Raw genomic sequence first — 17421 nt, forward strand, 5'->3', positions numbered from 1 at the left:
CCTGTTTGTGTGTATTCCTGTGTGTGTGTATTCCTGTATGTGTGTATTCCTGTGTGTGTGTGTGTGTGTGTGTGTGTGTATTCCTGTGTGTGTGTGTGTGTGTATTCCTGTGTGTGTGTGTGTGTGTGTGTGTGTGTGTGTGTGTGTGTGTATTCCTGTGTGTATTCCTGTGTGTGTGTATTCCTGTATGTGTGTATTCCTGTATGGGTGTATTCCTGGGTGTGTGCGTTCCTGTGCGTGTGTGTTCCTGTATGTGTGTATTCCTCTGTGTGTGTATTCCTGTGTGTGTGTATTCCTGTGTGTGTGTATTCCTGAGTGTGTATTCCTGTGTGTGTGTATTCCTGAGTGTGTATTCCTGTGTGTGTGTATTCCTGAGTGTGTATTCCTGTGTGTGTGTATCCTGTGTGTGTGTGTGTGTATTCCTGTGTGTGTATTCCTGTGTGTGTGTATTCCTGAGTGTGTGTATTCCTGTGTGTGTGTGTATTCCTGTGTGTGTGTATTCCTGTGTGTGTGTATTCCTGTGTGTGTGTATTCCTGAGTGTGTGTGTATTCTTGTGTGTGTGTGTGTGTGTGTGTGTGTATTCCTGTGTGTGTGTATTCCTGTGTGTGTATTCCTGTGTGTGTGTATTCCTGTGTGTGTGTATTCCTGTGTGTGTGTATTCCTGTGTGTGTGTGTATTCCTGTGTGTGTATTCCTGGGTGTGTGTGTATTCGTGTGTGTGTATTCGTGTGTGTGTATTCCTGTATGTGTGTGTATTCCTGTATGTGTGTATTCCTGGGTGTGTGGGTTCCTATGTGTGTGTATTCCTGTATGTGTGTATTCCTCTGTGTGTGTATTCCTATGTGTGTGTATTCCTGAGTGTGTATTCCTGTATGTGTGTGTTCCTGTGTGTGTTCCTGTATGTGTGTATTCCTCTGTGTGTGTGTATTCCTAGGTGTGTGTATTCCTGTATGTGTGTGTTCCTGTGTGTGTTCCTGTATGTGTGTATTCCTCTGTGTGTGTGTATTCCTAGGTGTGTGTATTCCTGTGCGTGTGTGTTCCTGTATGTGTATATTCCTGTGTGTGTTCCTGTATGTGTGTATTCCTAGGTGTGTGTATTCCTGTGCATATTCCTGTGTGTGTTCCTGTGTGTGTGTTCCTGTATGTGTATTACTGGGTGTGTGTTCCTGTATGTATATATTCCTGTGTGTGTGTTCCTGTATGTGTATATTCCTGTGTGTGTATATTCCTGTGTGTGTATTCCTGTGTGTGTTCCTGTATGTGTGTATTACTAGGTGTGTGTATTCCTGTGTGTATGTGTATGTGTGTGTGTGTGTGTGCGTGTGTGTGTGTATATGTGTATTACTGGGTGTGTGTATTCCTGTGTGTGCATGTGTATTACTGGGTGTGTGTATGCCTGTGTGTGCATGTGTATTACTGGGTGTGTGTATTCCTGTGTGTGTATTCCTGTGAGTGTGAGTGTGTGTGTGTGTGTGTATTCCTGTATGTGTGTATGTGTATTACTGGGTGTGTGTATTCCTGTGTGTGCATTCCTGTTTGTGTGTGTGTGTTTCTGTATGTGTGTAATCTTATGTGAGTGTTCCTGTAAGTGTGTATTAGTGTGTGTGTGTGTGTGTGTGTGTGTGTATGTGTGTGTGTGTGTATGTGGTCATTAAGCATAATATATCATTTTCTTTGCTGACTCCCCTTCCTCCCCCCACTCTTTTTTTTCCCCCCACTCTCCCTCTCTCCCACTCCTCTGTCTCTCTTCTGCACCCATCTCCCTCTCCATCTCCCCCCTCTTTCCATCTCTCCTCTCCTTCCCTCTCTCCCCTCTTTCTTAATATTCCCAGCAGTGAAGCGACAGGTTGTATTTCCGAGCATGAAATAATAATAATCATCATCCCTCTTCTTTATTCATTCCAAGTGTTTCAAACTGCTGCCTGTATACCATGAGGCTTTTAAACAATGATGCAAGTACAACGACACCTCACTGGATTACAAACAGATCCCAAGTCCATAAAGGTTGGACTCAAATATTTTCAGGTATTGTTTTAATTGGCCATCCTAATTTCTCAGCCATCCAAGCTGCTTGATTCACACAATGATTCGGTTTTGGTTTCCACCTTGGGGCTTGGTTTCATTGTGCTTCTCATTCAAAGGTGTCACTTGTCCATTGGCACATCCCATGGTGTCTTTTGCGAGGAGTAGGGGAGTTATCACCATCATCCTCAGTGAATTCCAAGTTTCTGGCTGCCTTAACGGGATATAGCAATTTGCCTGATCATCTGACATACACTACTTGCTTTCTCAAAGAGTGGTTGCTCAAAGTGTGCCAAAGGCTCGTGGAAGAGCAATGACACAGAACAAAAAACAGAACACAACACAACAAAGGGAAAAGCAGGAGAAAGGGGAAGACACCAACAGCAGGGAGGAAGGAGAAAGTAGATTTATAAGGGATGCGGGTAACGATGATGGGTCGGAGAGTCCGCAAAGGTGGAAAACATGGATACAAAGCAAAATTTTAGGAGGGATGTGGGCTGGTTTAACGGAGGGAGAAAAGATCATGATTTTAGATGGGGGATGACTTGAGATGGTGGTGAACATCTGTCATGAAGATCTGGAGAGAAGAATGAGATTGAAGAGAGTATGGAAGTTGGCCCCAGAAGTGGGAAAAGAGAGGAATAAGTGAGTGAAGGTGAGCAGTGATTCTGACTTTAGGCAGTTTCATGAGGAGGGGGTTGCTGGTGGACCACGTGTGTCCTGCAGATACCTGGAGGTTGCAAAGCATGGAGAGGGCAGAGGGTGCAAGTCCCAGAAATGAGGCGGAAGTATACCCATCAGAGATGGCGAGGGGTTTGAGATGATGTGATGGTTTTTGAAGCTTTTCCGGATGTCATTTGCATTTTAAATAATTTTACATTATCACCACCTGTTGTCTCTGGATGGAATTAGCGGTACATTCTTTATTCCTTTCTTTCTTTCAATCTGCATATTTTATTGGACAGTGAATCAGGGCAAGAATTTGGATTTTGACTCAGGGTGCTGGCACACAATAGCATACTATTTTCCAACGGTGCCCTGGAGTCTTTAATTAACACTTTAATCAAGTGCTGGCAAATGGCACAGCCAGCTTAACACCCCCCTCCGAAAGCACACAGACTCACACGGTGCAATGTTCTGCACATGGATCAGCAAATCGACAGTTCATAGTCAGTTCCTATCCCAATAGTAACCAAACTCAGACCAGACAGCTCGCAGACACAGATTTGCTACCTCTGAGCTCTTTGGTCAAGACAATGATTTTTACACATTTACATGAATTTGGAGAATCTGTCAAACCCAATGTCTCAAAGAGCTATATCTGCTTTGTTGCCTCCCAGCCTGTGAAACACATTAGTTTAATGGTGTCCAATTCCTTCCCAGGTGGGGTGTGCAGAGCAGGGCAGATTAAACTGGACTTGAACCTGTGTTCTCACGTTCCGAAGCATGCTGCTCAAAGCATTATCCTACATTCATTATTATTGGAGAACCTGACAAAGCTACAGGTGCTGTCGTTTTTCCTTATTTCCAGGTACTTGAGAAAAACAATAATTAATGAGGCATCATACATCATTGGTTTCATCGTTTATACTTCTCATGATTTCTGAATAAATACAGCACTTACATGCTATCATGAAATATTTTTGCAAACATTAGGTCCTGTTAACATCCCTCCAGACTATTGCTTTCACGACTAATTTACACTTGAATCATCATGACTAATGGTAAAGATATTGACAACAAAGCAGTTACACCGTGACAAGGAAAACAAGGAAAAAGATGCAGCAATAGTGGAAGTTCAATCCAACATATTCTTTCAGAGCTGGAGTTTTCTGGGTTTTTCATGTAAGAATTAAAAAAAAAAAAACAGCACCATAAAGAATATAACGTTTCATAGGTGCTGCTGAGACTCTGTGGGTGGCCACGCAATGAGCCGTTTTACTAGCACAAGCCAGGTTTGGCCAAGTCGACAAACACCATCCAGGGAGAATGTTTTTGCGAATCGCTCTATGCCCATCCTTCTTGTGTCTAACCCCATGTACCTTCAGGTCCCCGGAGGCGACCTTGCAGGCGAGTTCGGCCACGCAGCCCGCCGCCATGCGTGCCGCACTGGCAGAGTGTAGCTCATTCCAAACTGTGTCGCTGTCCACCTAAACAAACACGAGAGGTGGACAGAAGTGGAGGTGGTTGGGAGGATTGTGTGTACGTGTGAGTGTGGAGACAGGTTAATCCAGCATGGGAGTGGAGGTAGGGGGAACGAGTGTTGGGGGGGAGTCACAGCTGGCAACCATGTGAGATCAGGGCAATGCAACCCTCCACGATGTAGCCACCTATATAAACAACGGTGACGAAGCTGGACAGAAAACAGTATTCGCGAGCCTATCTTTAGGTTTCCTCTGCCTCTGCCCCTCTACTCACATAAAAATAAATAAATACACACCATTTCTTTTCAACAACAACATAAAATGCCAATAGCACAAGTAAGTTAATGGTTAGAGGTAATACATTTTATGACCGCTGGCATAATTGAAGCAGAACCCAATACATACATATATTGTGAAGACAAAGGCAAAAAATAAAATAAAAAAACCTCCTTTCACTACTTCCCAAGATATGTTATCAAATCATAGTTCACAAACTTCAAGGAGTACGACGGTTCTCGAAGGAGACACGGTAAACAACAATAATTTAATATCTCCACATCGTATTCCCTTAATTACATCGAACGACTGCTTATTAAAGTCACACTTGCTTGGCAAGGCTTGTGAATTTCTTTCCAAAAGTGAACAGTCTCCGATGGATCCAAAAGCACCACGATGGTGAGATCAGAGGGAATTACTAAAAAAGAAAAATATTATTAACGGAGTTTAAGGCCATTACCAAATTGATCGTAAACAATGGAAAAGTATATACATGTGATGTCAGAACCAAAACACTGCCGCATTCAAGTAGAATGCTAAATGCAAAGAATTTTGGTGGATCGTGCCTCGTTAAGATTGCGGGCTTCGGGTTTCCGGGGTCCCAGAGCGCTGCGTGACCCCAGCTGTGGAAATTGTGCTGAAGTCGACTCGCTGCTTTGCCTTAAACACACAAAGTGACACTGACAACCTTTTCATTCGCTTCCTGATTTAAAAACAATTTTTTTTAAAAAAACCTTCACTTTAGAAAGAAAGGATTCTTGAATTGTTTGATGAATTTGAGCTGAAATCGTGTATATTGCTGAATGTGTCACCATCATCTCGTTACATTGATATTGACGATGTCATGTCACATTAGCGCCAACAATAAAACATATATTACCCACACATGAGCAAATAGTTGTAATTTCTGATAAAAAAATAATAATAATAATCATACATTACCTGTCATAAATTTGTAAAATAATAAGTGGAAAACAAAATAACGGCTCATTTACAGTTGATTCCAAGGAACCCAGAAAACCCATTTCCATCAAACTTAGGTTCGTCCATTCTCAGGTCTCATCCATTACACATCAAATGCATCTCTCAACATCAAGGAATGGAACTTGCTCAAAAAAGTTTTAAAATCATAATTGCTACACTCAGCCAAACCAAATACCACGAACTGAAAGACGAAAAGTAAACACAGTGAAGAAGGAGCAGGTCCAATCATACCTGAGCCAAAATCACGAAGGGGGCAAGCAACCACGCAAAGGAAAGGCAAGTGCTTAGAGTGAAAGACAAAAGCGGTTGATCATTTGCAATAATGTGGTGAATGCTCGCAGCATGTGAACTCGACAATGCGGAACCTGCTCTTTGGTTTCGCAGCAGTCATTAGCTATTACAGCTACGTCCACCCAAGTTAGTAGGTTGGACAGCGAAACATACCGAGGGCGAAACAGATATTTGTAAACTTCCATTATATGGAGATGTAAGAAAACTGTCATCGAAGATACTGAATAAATCACTTTATATCTGTGTGGTGCCTGATGGACAAGTGTCAAGCTTGGGGATGCCACAATTGCAAAGCCTAAAATGCACGTTTATGTCATCAACAAGCAGGATAATACTAAATGTGCCAAAGATATATTTAGTAGTTTAAATCCCACCAGTTTGTTTGTTTGTATTTGTGCTGTATCTAGGAAAATAGCTACAGAAGCATTTCTTTCAAAATTATTGGCCGTTGAAGCCATCACCAGCACCACCACCATCATGTCAAGACTTACATCAATAGTAACAAGAAAAGGGCAATCACAGATGGCAGACCATTGCTAGGACTTTTGTGTGGTGTTTGTGTACTGGTGTGTTACGCAATTAACAAGATTTTTTTTTGTATACACCGTCGAGGCTCGTCTGAGAGCTAACACAGAGAACGTACAACAAGGGGAGCAGGACGCAAGAGGAGTGGGAGAGGGAAGGACAAAACAGTGTGGAACAGAGACATGAGATCTGTGGAAGGGAGAGGGATGGTGCGGGGAACATGGGGTAAACAAGATGGACACTACAGGGACTTTCAGGTCCTTACATCACGGGGACTTTCAGGAAGGAAAGCAGGGAATTTGAAGGAGGTGGGTTTGGGGTGGATTAACGGGGGTATAACATATCGTGGTTTTGGATGGGGGAGATTAGAGATGGTGGTGAACAGTTGTTTTGAAGACCTGGAGGGAAGAATGGGATTGAAGAAAGTGTGAGTTTGTTCCAAAGGCAGGAAAAACTGAGGAATGAAAGAGTGAAGGTGAGCAGTGATTCTTGATTTTGGTAGTTTTACCATAAGGTGGTTGCTGGAAGATCTTGAGCGCCCTGCAGAAATATGGGGCGGGACATATCTCAGACACAGAAATGGGGGCAGAGAGGAGGTGGTAGAACACAGAAAGACCAACAGCCTGCTTGCAGTGAGAGAGTGAGAGGCCCAAAGACTCAGCCTCATCATGGGAGATACCAATGATCTTAAATGCCTTGGTTTCCACAGTGTGAAGCCAAGAAAGGTGAGAGGCGGGAGCACCAGTCCAGAGGGAGAGCAGTACTCCATCATGCTGCAGACCAAAGCTTTGTACATGGTCAGGGGCTCAGGTGTGCCAAGGAAGGGCTTTACACAATGGAGGATGCCCAGACGGCGACTGGCTTTTGAGGCCAGCTTGGAAATGTAGCTTTCCCAGGAAAGATTATGGCAGACAGTGAGACCCAGAAGCTTGAAAGAAAGGACTTCTTCAAGATGATTGCTGAGAAAGTAGATAGGGCGGTTTCCAGATGGTCCTTTCGGAGAGACATAGTGAGAGTGTGAAATTTATCAGGATTGAAGGACATGTTCCACGTGTTGGACCAGCTTGTGGTTTTATCCAGATCTGCAGAGAGTGAAGAAGCTGCTGCTTGCCGATCTGAGGGATGGGGGTGGAGTCATCAGAAAAGAGATAAGGAGGATTTTTTGGAGAGTCAGAGGGTTCGTTGATGAAAGTGGAAAAACAACAGGACCCAGAACGCTGCCTTAAGGAACTCCAGCCTGGACAGAAAGAGTGGATGAGAGAACTCCATAAGGACCACACATTGGCTGCGACAGGAGAGGAAGTCTGTGAGCCATGAGTGGTGATGGTCTTGGATAGAATAGGAAGAGAGTTTGGTGAGCAGGGCAGGGTGCCAGACCATATCGAAGGCATGCAATTTGAACATAATTAGAACTGCCACTTTATAGCTGCTGGCAGTGATGACCGGGTACCAAGACTTCCCGCTTTGATGCAACCCCGCTTTGATTGGACACCTGATTCTGACCCATGACGTTTTTCATTATTATTCAATTGAATTGAGAATGGGATTAAAATAAATACAATTCAAATCAAATGGAAGACCAAATTTGTACAGTCCTGCATCGGTGAAATCAGAAGGAACCCAAACAAGCAAAAAGCAAAGACGAAGTCATTTCAGTGATACAGAGGTCCAAGGTTTTTCCATTTTTCCAATATGGCTGCCACACCACGCGACCTTTAATGTCATAATTATGATTATGACATTCTACATGAGTAGTCACACCAAGGTTGAAAATTTTATCTCAATCCAACAAGCAGGTGCGGAGAAAAACACGAAAGTTCTGTGCGGACAAACAAACAAACAGACTGAAGCGCAATACCCTCTCCTTCAGCGAGGGTAATAACAACAAGGAGTGAAACAAAGATCAATTCATGTTTCATTCTATTATTTTGTTTGATTGCTCATTACACAAAAAAGAGTGATTGCCTCGTGGCAAAGTACACTGGACTGGAACGCTAGTGATGGTGGTCTAAAATATTGTCACGTCAGATGCCCAGCCAATGCAATCATTCTGAGCTGGAGGTTTATACAAAGTCCGCGAGCAGCCGAAACGATCTCTTAGTAACCTCCGCCACCGAAGGTGAAGGAGGTTATGATTTCACCCCTTTCTGTCTGTTTGTTTGTTTGTATGTCTGTGTGCAGGATATCTCAGAAAGTTGTGGACGGATCTGGAACAGACGACTAGAATTTTAAAAGTGATTCTTCACCATTGAGAAATAGAGCCAAAAACGATATATGACATGATATTGCAAAAATGTATTGGGCCCGTTATGTTCTCGTGGATCAGGCATCACGTGGTGGAGGTATGTGCTCTACTGATTGCCCTTCTAGTTTTCACTGCATTCTTTACCATCTCCAAAACCCCAGGGATCGTCCGATAGATTAACCAAATTTGGCGGTTGATTGTGTGCGGAAGGCAAGAAAGCAGGAACACGTTACTTTTCAAATAACGGTTTATTACATCAGCAACTGAAGGTGAAGGAGGTTATGTTTTCACCCCTCTCTGTTTGTTTATTTTTTGTCCGTTTGTTTGTTTGTTTGTCTGTCTGTGTACAGGATATCTGAAAAAGTTGTAGACGGATCCAGATGAAATTTGGTAGACAGATTCGGTGTGTGACAAGGACGAACGAACTGATTAGATTTTGGTGAGGATCCAGAACCGGATCAGACTACTGGAATTTTTAAAGTGCCCTAGTTCTAAAAATGATACCGAAAAGGGGATGGACAAGACAACAAAACCCAGACAGATCTGGAGCACGAAGACAGATAAATAGTGAAGGCAGGACGTGAGAATCCAATCATATGTACCAAAATAATGGACTCAAGCCACGAAGGGGAACACAAGTGTGGAGTTAAGGCAAGCACAAGCTGATTGTGGCTGCAGGCTGATGTGGAACAGGGCATAGTGCAGCTTGGGGAACAATGACAATGAGGAGGCCAGGAGACTAGGGAATGGCAATGAGGAGTGATGTTTCCAGAACTCTCTAAACAGTTCTTTCATGGAGAGTGATGAGAGAGGGAGAGGGACAGCGAGAGAGAGAGGGATAGAGAAGAGAGAGAGAGAAGAGAGAGAGAAGAGAGAGAAGAAGAGAGAGAAGAAGAGAGAGAGAGAAGAGAGAGAGAGAAGAGAGAGAGAGAAGAGAGAGAGAGAGAGAGAGAAGAGAGAGAAGAAGAGAGAGAAGAGAGAGAAGAAGAGAGAGAAGAGAGAGAAGAGAGAGAGAAGAGAGAGAGTGAGAGTGAGAGTGAGAGTGAGAGTGAGAGTGAGAAGAGAGAGAGAGTGAAGAGAGAGTGAAGAGAGAGTGAAGAGAGAGTGAAGAGAGAGTGAAGAGAGAGTGAAGAGAGAGAGAAGAGAGAGAGAAGAGAGAGAGAAGAGAGAGAGAAGAGAGAGAGAAGAGAGAGAGAAGAGAGAGAGAAGAGAGAGAGAGAAGAGAGAGAGAGAAGAGAGAGAGAGTGAGAAGAGAGAGAGAGAAGAGAGAGAGAGAAGAGAGAGAGAGAGAGAGAGAGAGAGAGAGAGAGAGAGAGAGAGAGAGAGAGAGAGAGAGAGAGAGAGAAGAGAGAGAGAGAGAGAGAGAGAGAGAGAGAGAGAGAGAGAGAGAGAGAGAGAGAGAGAGAGAGAGAGAGAGAGAGAGAGAGAGAGAGAGAGAGAGAGAGAGAGAGAGAGAGAGAGAGAGAGAGAGAGAGAGAGAAGAGAGAGAGAGAGAGAGAGAGAGAGAGAGAGAGAGAGAGAGAGAGAGAGAGAGAGAGAGGAGAGAGAGAGAGAGAGAGAGAGAGAGAGAGAAAGAGAGAAAGAGAGAGAGAGAGAGAGAGAGAGAGAGAGAGAGAGAGAGAGAGAGAGAGAGAGAGAGAGAAGAGAGAGAGAAGAGAGAGAGAAGAGAGAGAGAAGAGAGAGAGAAGAGAGAGAGAAGAGAGAGAGAGGGAGAGAGAGAGAGAGAGAGAGAAGAGAGAGAGAAGAGAGAGAGAAGAGAGAGAGAAGAGAGAGAGAGAGAGAGAGAGAGAGAGAGAGAGAGAGAGAGAGAGAGAGAGAGAGAGAGAGAGAGAGAGAGAGAGAGAGAGAGAGAGAGAGAGAGAGAGAGAGAGAGAGAGAGAGAGAGAGAGAGAGAGAGAGAGAGAGAGAGAGAGAGAGAGAGAGAGAGAGAGAGAGAGAGAGAGAGAGAGAGAGAGAGAGAGAGAGAGAGAGAGAGAGAGAGAGAGAGAGAGAGAGAGAGAGAGAGAGAGAGAGAGAGAGAGAGAGAGAGAGAGAGAGAGAGAGAGAGAGAGAGAGAGAGAGAGAGAGAGAGAGAGAGAGAGAGAGAGAGAGAGAGAGAGAGAGAGAGAGAGAGAGAGAGAGAGAGGAAGAGAGAGGAAGAGAGAGGAAGAGAGAGGAAGAGAGAGGAAGAGAGAGGAAGAGAGAGGAAGAGAGAGGGAGAGAGATTGTTCCCTTTCAAACCAAATGCTCAACTGCTGCGTGCATGTGCAGACATGGCCTTTGCACCCTACAGTGACCACCTTTCCAGCATACGGTGGTCCCATCATTGGCCGCTGGTGTCATATTCCAGGCCCTGCAGGGCAGCCCCTCGCAAAAGTGTTCTGCCTCTCTCCAAGGCTCCAAAGCTCACTTTGCCACTGTAGCCTGCTTTATGGCCGATGATGCTATGAGGATTCATTTTTAAATTGTGGGTGCCACAAGTCCTCCACCTGGCCTCACCTGTACAGGAGGTTTTACACAACACAACCATACTCGATTCTTCTCTGAGGTTTACATTCACTGTCTCCTCAGTGCACGTTTTACCATCTGTCTTACCTCTGACAGATATCTAATAGAAGGTTAAATCTCACCTACTTAGACATGCGGTCCATCCTATTCTTACCACATTCTATGGCAATGAGGATCCCCCCCCACCCCCTTTACAGCTATGGATCCGTCCTCCCCCTTACACATCCCAATATAGCTATAGGTAGCAGTTAAAGATTTTGATTCGAAGCTTCTGGATTGCTGGTAAAATACCAGATGGATCTAAATCACCTTCGCGTAGGGGCTAATCTGCCTGCCCTGCCAGTCTGGCTTACATGTGGTCTCAGTCCAGACATTGTGGTCGACTCTTAATGCCCCCACGGCAATTTGGGATGGGCATTAAAATGCTAACTATAAAAAGTCAGTGCTCCCCCCAAAATTGGCCTAATCATTGTTATCTTTGATTTCATTTTTCATTTTTCGAGTAAACAGCAAGCTTTTTGCACATATTATCGAAAAAAAGTACATTCTGTCGATTTATCGATTGCTTATCTCCCGACAGAAAGCATATTTGGCAGCTTATGGGTTGGATGCAAAATTACTGAGGCAGGGCCTTATCACTAACTTGCAATAAAAAAGTGGAAATTTGACGATAAAGCCAGAAAAATAAAAGCTCTTCTCTTTCATTGCTGTAAACTTGTAAAGTATATTTAAGGGTGTGATTGGGGCCAACGTTCAAAGGAGGAAAGAAGGGGAGGGGTGGGGGGAGAGGGTTATGGACAATCGTTTTCACCACACCTGAGAGTGGTTGTCATCACCTGGATCTTTTGTAATCTACAGCAGTGCTACTCAAAGTGGTGGTACGCGGACCGGTGCCGGTCCGCGAGTCATTGACTGCCGGTCCGTGGCAAGTTTCCAGTTTCACGTTATCATAACATATAACATGTAATGTATAAAAGGAAAATGTATAAAATCTTGAAAAATAATATATTAAGCCGACAAATTCAAAATACGAGAGAGAGAGAGAGAGAGAGAGAGAGAGAGAGAGAGAGAGAGAGAGAGAGAGAGAGAGAGAGAGAGAGAGAGAGAGAGAGAGAGAGAGAGAGAGAGAGAGAGAGAGAGAGGTGTATATATATATATATATATATATATATATATATATATATATATATATATATATATATATATATATATATATATATAATACAAAATATATATAATACAAAATATATGTATAAAAAATTGTCAACTTTTATTATATTCATTATATTTTAATATTTTTCCGGTATAAATTAATATTACTGCGGATGTTCAAACAATATTTTCTCGGATCATAAACAAATAATAATATGGCACAAATATGGTATCGGTCCCTGGAACATTGGAAAAAAAAACCTGCCGGTCCGTCACATCAGATAGTTTGAGAAGCACTGATCTACAGTATATTCTAAGCTGATTAAAAAATTATGTCACATGCACATAACTTTGCCCAGCAATGAAATTGGTTTATAAACTTGTCATGTAAAATACATCAGGAAATCATAATAATGTGTGTTATATTCTCTAAGGGGGTCACCCTCAGTGGCTCGTTGTGTAAAAGGGATCATCTTGACAAATACCCCAGCGAGGCTCTACATCGTTAAATGCTTGCTGTCCTATTGTGGATGCAATAGGCAAATCCCTGTTAATATCCACATCTACAACAGAAAAAGACAACACCCCTGCACAAATCCAATAAATTGTAAATTTTGTTTGTGGACATATTTGATGAGTTGAGGATTTAGGGTCTAATTGATTCCGCATTTATAGAAAGATGCCATGCATGGATCTTAAATCAGGGAAACGTGGGAAGATTGGTTGGGTAGGCCAGTTTCGGGATCTCATCCAAACACAAGGCTCATGAGGCTGCTGATATGAAGTTAAAAATCCCACACCCCAGAGTTGATTTGTCCATTGTCTAATAATGTCCTTAAAATTTGATGCGAAGGTACTACAGGCCCATTGTCAGGTTTTTCAAAGGGGGGCAGGAGTACAAAACAAAGTGTAAAGTGTTGACTATCCCTGGCCCACAGGCTAAAAGTGTGATGCTAAGGAGTGTCCGAGAGCATGCCCCCACCCCCTCCCACAGGAATTTTTTTTAATTCTACACTTCATTTCCCATACTTTGGTGCATGTTGGAGGCTTGTTCAATTACATCAGAAAATTACATCGAATTTTTATTTTACATATATGTTTTAGAAAAAGTGTTCAGACCCAACGAACCCCCCCCCCCCCACCCCAATCCCCTGGCGACGGGCCTGCACAGATGTATTCTCATGTCTTTGTCCTGTCTGTGATTTATGTAAAGCCCCACTATGGATGGGCAAAAGGACAACAGTAACAAAAGGCAGTTATTTTATAAAATTACCAGCAAAGGAGTCAAGTTACACCTGTTGTTCGGTTTTGTATGATCTTTACTGTCAAGGCGATGGCACTTATTTTAATAAGTAAAATGATTCACAGAGTAAGACAAGACAATAAGTATATTTTTATTTTCCTGCTGTTTTCGAGAGAAAACATTTTATGACATCAAACTGTCATTCTGTACAAAAAGGCTTGCACATCTGTTCTATGAAGAATAGTTGCATAACCAATGTGTCATGGGTCTTAAGTGCAGTTTGATACACCGGACAGGAGTGACTGGGATGACAGTGGCACTTGCTCGAAAGGTGATTTCATTTGCTCTTCCAGAGCACCAACTTTGTATACTTAAGATGCGAGGGATGTTCAAAACATATTCGGAACAAATTTACTCACTAATAGTCCAACATATGTATCACTTTCAATGCAGTTTCCCTCAACTACAATATACTTCCTCAATTTGCTCTTCAAACTGTCGATGCCAGTAAAATGTAAGTTTTCAGATTGCTCGTTCAGCCATGTCACAGTTTCTTCAGTCATTCCCTCATCATTGGTAAACTAGTGGCCATGTAAGTGTCAAAAAGATAATAGTCACTGGGGGCCAAGTCCAAGCTGTAAGGGAGGTGATTCAGCTGCTCAAAGTCACAGGCACAAATGTTGATCTGCGTAACACAAACCATCGATATGCATCGGGTTTTTTGTGATGAAAGAGCAGCACACCTTTTGTAAACATCCCTTGGAATTTGTACTTGATTACCTGCTGCAATATCCCCCCCCTGTGTGATTGGAGTTTTAATGAGGCAGATAATCGATTCGTGGAATTACCTTCATATAGCAGAAAATCGAGGCCATAATCTTGTCAGCTGAAAGTTCGGTGCAAAATTTCTGGATCCCAGTGGTGAAAATATATTGGGTCTCCAGTTACCAGACGAGTCATAAGGTTAGCTGGATCTGTGTTAAACAGTTCAAGAAGCTCATGGCGTGATTCTACCATTTGTTGTCGATTATGAGTGCTGAGGTTTTGGCGGCACATTTTACTGAGACGTTGGAAATACCCAAGAGCTATTTAGGGGTGAAAGCAAAAACGATGCCTTCAAAATTTCCCAAGTTCTGTGGATATTTAAGTGACCTCAACATGCCAATCCTCCATGGTTAATGCCTTGAACTGTGCAACATTTTGTGGAATGTTCACTTATGCTCATCATCTTGCCCTGGCATCATATACAAGGGACTTTGGTCCATGCTCAAAATAATATGCCCATTTGGCTAATGCATAATATGAGGGTAAAGCTTCACAATCGATGGCCACCATCCCAACCGACATTCTCAGATGGATATGAGTTGGGATTACATCAATAACTTCCATTTCTCACAATCCCAGTATGGCTCTTTCACCTTCAACCCCCTCCCCCTCCCCCACAGGATTACCTTTGGCTGTGACTTCCCCTTCGCCCCCACCACTTGTTTGTCTGTGTGTTGTACCGTTCTCCTAACAGTGACGGCTCCATCGACATCTTTCTCTCAGACAACAGGGACAAACTTTTAAGCACTCATCCCAACTCTCTCGTCCTCATATGTGGTGATTTATATTGTCACCATCAAACGTGACTGGGTGTTGGTACCATTCTCACCAGCCATGGCACTTCAGCAAATGACTTATGTGACTCCATGGGACTGACTCAATCAGTAAGCTTTCCAACCTGGAATTCTTCCAATGACAAATCCTCCCTTCTGGACTTGGTAATGACCAACGTCCCTGCTATTGTCTCCTGCTGTTTCTCTGCTCCAATTTGTTCATCTGATCATATGTTCGTGAGTGTCAACATGTCTCTGGATAGTCTCAGAGAGCTGCCTCTGTGCTGGAGAGTTTGAACGTTCACTCAGGCAGATTGGCAGAGACTGCAAGTTTCCATTTAACTTCAGGACCGGTCTCCTATTTTTGCAACCCGGGTATTAACTCAATCGGGAAATTATTTCGCAGAAACAGACTCTCTCTGTCTCTCTGTCTCTGTCTCTGTCTCTGTCTCTGTCTCTGTCTCTGTCTCTGTCTCTGTCTCTGTCTGTCTCTCTCTCTCTCTCTCTCTCTCTCTCTCTCTCTCTCTCTCTCTCTCTCTCTCTCTCTCTCTCTCTCTCTCTCTCTCTCTCTCGCTCTCTTCTGCACAGTTCCATCCCATCTAATCTTCAATTATCCTTCCCTTCCTTCCATCCATGGTACACCGAATCCCACGGTGACCAGGTGCCTTGAAAAAAAACTTACCTTCTCTTCCTTGAAGGCATATCCAACCAAAGGCAACCTTAGGTCATTCCACAAAGCACCACAACAAGTGTGTGCCCACCAGAAAACAAAATCTGTCCACCCCCAAGATTGAACTTTCAATTTTGTCTCCTTCCTAAAAAAAAAATCTCGTGGTACCTTGTTAAGTCGGTCTATGGTGTATGCGCCCCTTTCATCCCTTCCCTCATTTCAAATGGCACCACAGCCGACTAGCTCAAGAGAAGGCTGAATGCCTCGATTCTGTGTTTGCTTCGAAATCTAGTGTTCCAAACCCATCGCAAACTGTACCCACCCCATCCAGTCGAATGCATATCCTGCTGGACTTCATGTCTTTTTCACCTGAGACGGTGGAGAAGTTTCTGGCAACCCTCGACTCTGATACGGTAACTGGCTCACATGTTACCGAAAAATAGCATCAGCTCAAGAGTCCTAAAAACCTGCTCTGCTGCTCTTTTCACCCTATCATTTGCCCTCGGTCATCTTCTATAGGCCTGGAAGTCAGCCAACATCACTGTATTACATAAAAGGTACAAAAACTGATCCCCTTCACAATAGAGTGATCAACTTACTTTCAATCATCAGCAAGGTCATGAAATCTATAATCACACTTGACATCAAATTCTTCCGCCTGATCTCACAGAATCACTTTGGATTCACACTCACTCTACCGTGGACATGCTACTTCTCCTGTTCCATCAGTGGATAGAGGCCATTAATGTCAGACACGAGACAAGGGCCATTTCCCTATACATATCTCAAACATTCAATGCAGTATGGCATCCTGCCTTGGTCTCCAAACAGACTGCCTATGGCATCCAAGGCCACTGCCACACATGGCTAACTGATATATTCGACTCTCTTAGCTAATGCATGGCTCTCAATGGGATCCTCTCATCTCCTCTCCCTGTCAAGGCTGGAGTGCCCCAAGGCAGTGTTCTAGGCCCAGTACTATTCCTAATCTTCAACGCTGAACTGCCTGACTCTCTGGAAAATCCTTTATCTATATGCTGATGACTCCACCCTGTGCCCTGCCTTTCCTCATCATCCTTCACAAAGACACAGTGCAGCCTCTTCATTCTCTGAAGACCTTGAAAAAAAAAATCACAAGCTGATCAAACACTTGGAATATGTCTTTCAATCCTGACAAATCTCACACTCTCACGATCTCTCTCCAAAAGGACCATCTGCCTAATCCTCCCATCCACTTTGTTAACAATTCTCTTGAAGAAGTTGAGTCATTCAAACTTTTGGGCCTCACTATCAACCATGATCTTTCTTGAGCAAACTACACATCTCAGTTGGTCTCCAAAGCCTGTTGATGACTGGGAATTCTCCATTGTGGAAAGTCTTTCCTTGGCACACTTGAACTTTAACCTCCCTACAAGGCCTTCATCCACAGCTTGATGGGGGTATTGCTCTCCTCCCTTGGGCAGACACCCTTGCCTAATACCTTGCTCATCTTGACACCATGGAAACCAAAGACTTAACAATCAATGGAATCTCCCACGATGAAGCTGAGTCCCTGAGCCTATCACTTTCACATGGTGGTCTCACCATTTTCCAACATGGCAGACGGTCTGATAGGAACCCACTTCTGATGAAACCTCCAAAATCCAGGCTCACAACTCACCTCCACTCATTTATTCCTATTTTCTCTCACCAGTGGAACCAACTTCCTCAGTCTCTTCAATTTCATTCTTCCCTCCAGAGCTTCAAGTCAGCTGTTCACCATCATCTCAGGTCATCGCCCACCC

At 43.5% G+C, this 17421-nt stretch overlaps 2 protein-coding genes across 4 annotated transcripts in view; both read right to left on the minus strand.

Moving 5' to 3' along the window:
• LOC147029563 (histone deacetylase 9-like) overlaps positions 1-17421 on the minus strand; it is a 560396-nt gene that overhangs the window by 134070 nt on the left and 408905 nt on the right. For all 3 annotated transcript variants that reach the window (XM_085872715.1, XM_085872718.1, XM_085872716.1), the window contains one exon: positions 4065-4172. In XM_085872715.1, the coding sequence (XP_085728841.1) occupies positions 4065-4172 (108 nt within the window). The remainder of the gene's footprint in view (positions 1-4064; positions 4173-17421) is intronic.
• Positions 47-2169, minus strand: LOC147029564 (uncharacterized; the record flags this gene model as incomplete). Its single annotated transcript, XM_085872011.1, has 3 exons — positions 2083-2169; positions 238-930; positions 47-199 (listed from the first exon to the last, which is right to left on the minus strand). Coding segments are annotated over exons 1-3 (933 nt in total), but the record flags the coding sequence as incomplete, so codon positions are not given.

Source organism: Eptatretus burgeri, chromosome 3, assembly GCF_056783735.1.
Source record: "Eptatretus burgeri isolate ZD-2024b chromosome 3, Ebu_testis_v1, whole genome shotgun sequence".
NCBI lineage: Eukaryota > Metazoa > Chordata > Myxini > Myxiniformes > Myxinidae > Eptatretus > Eptatretus burgeri.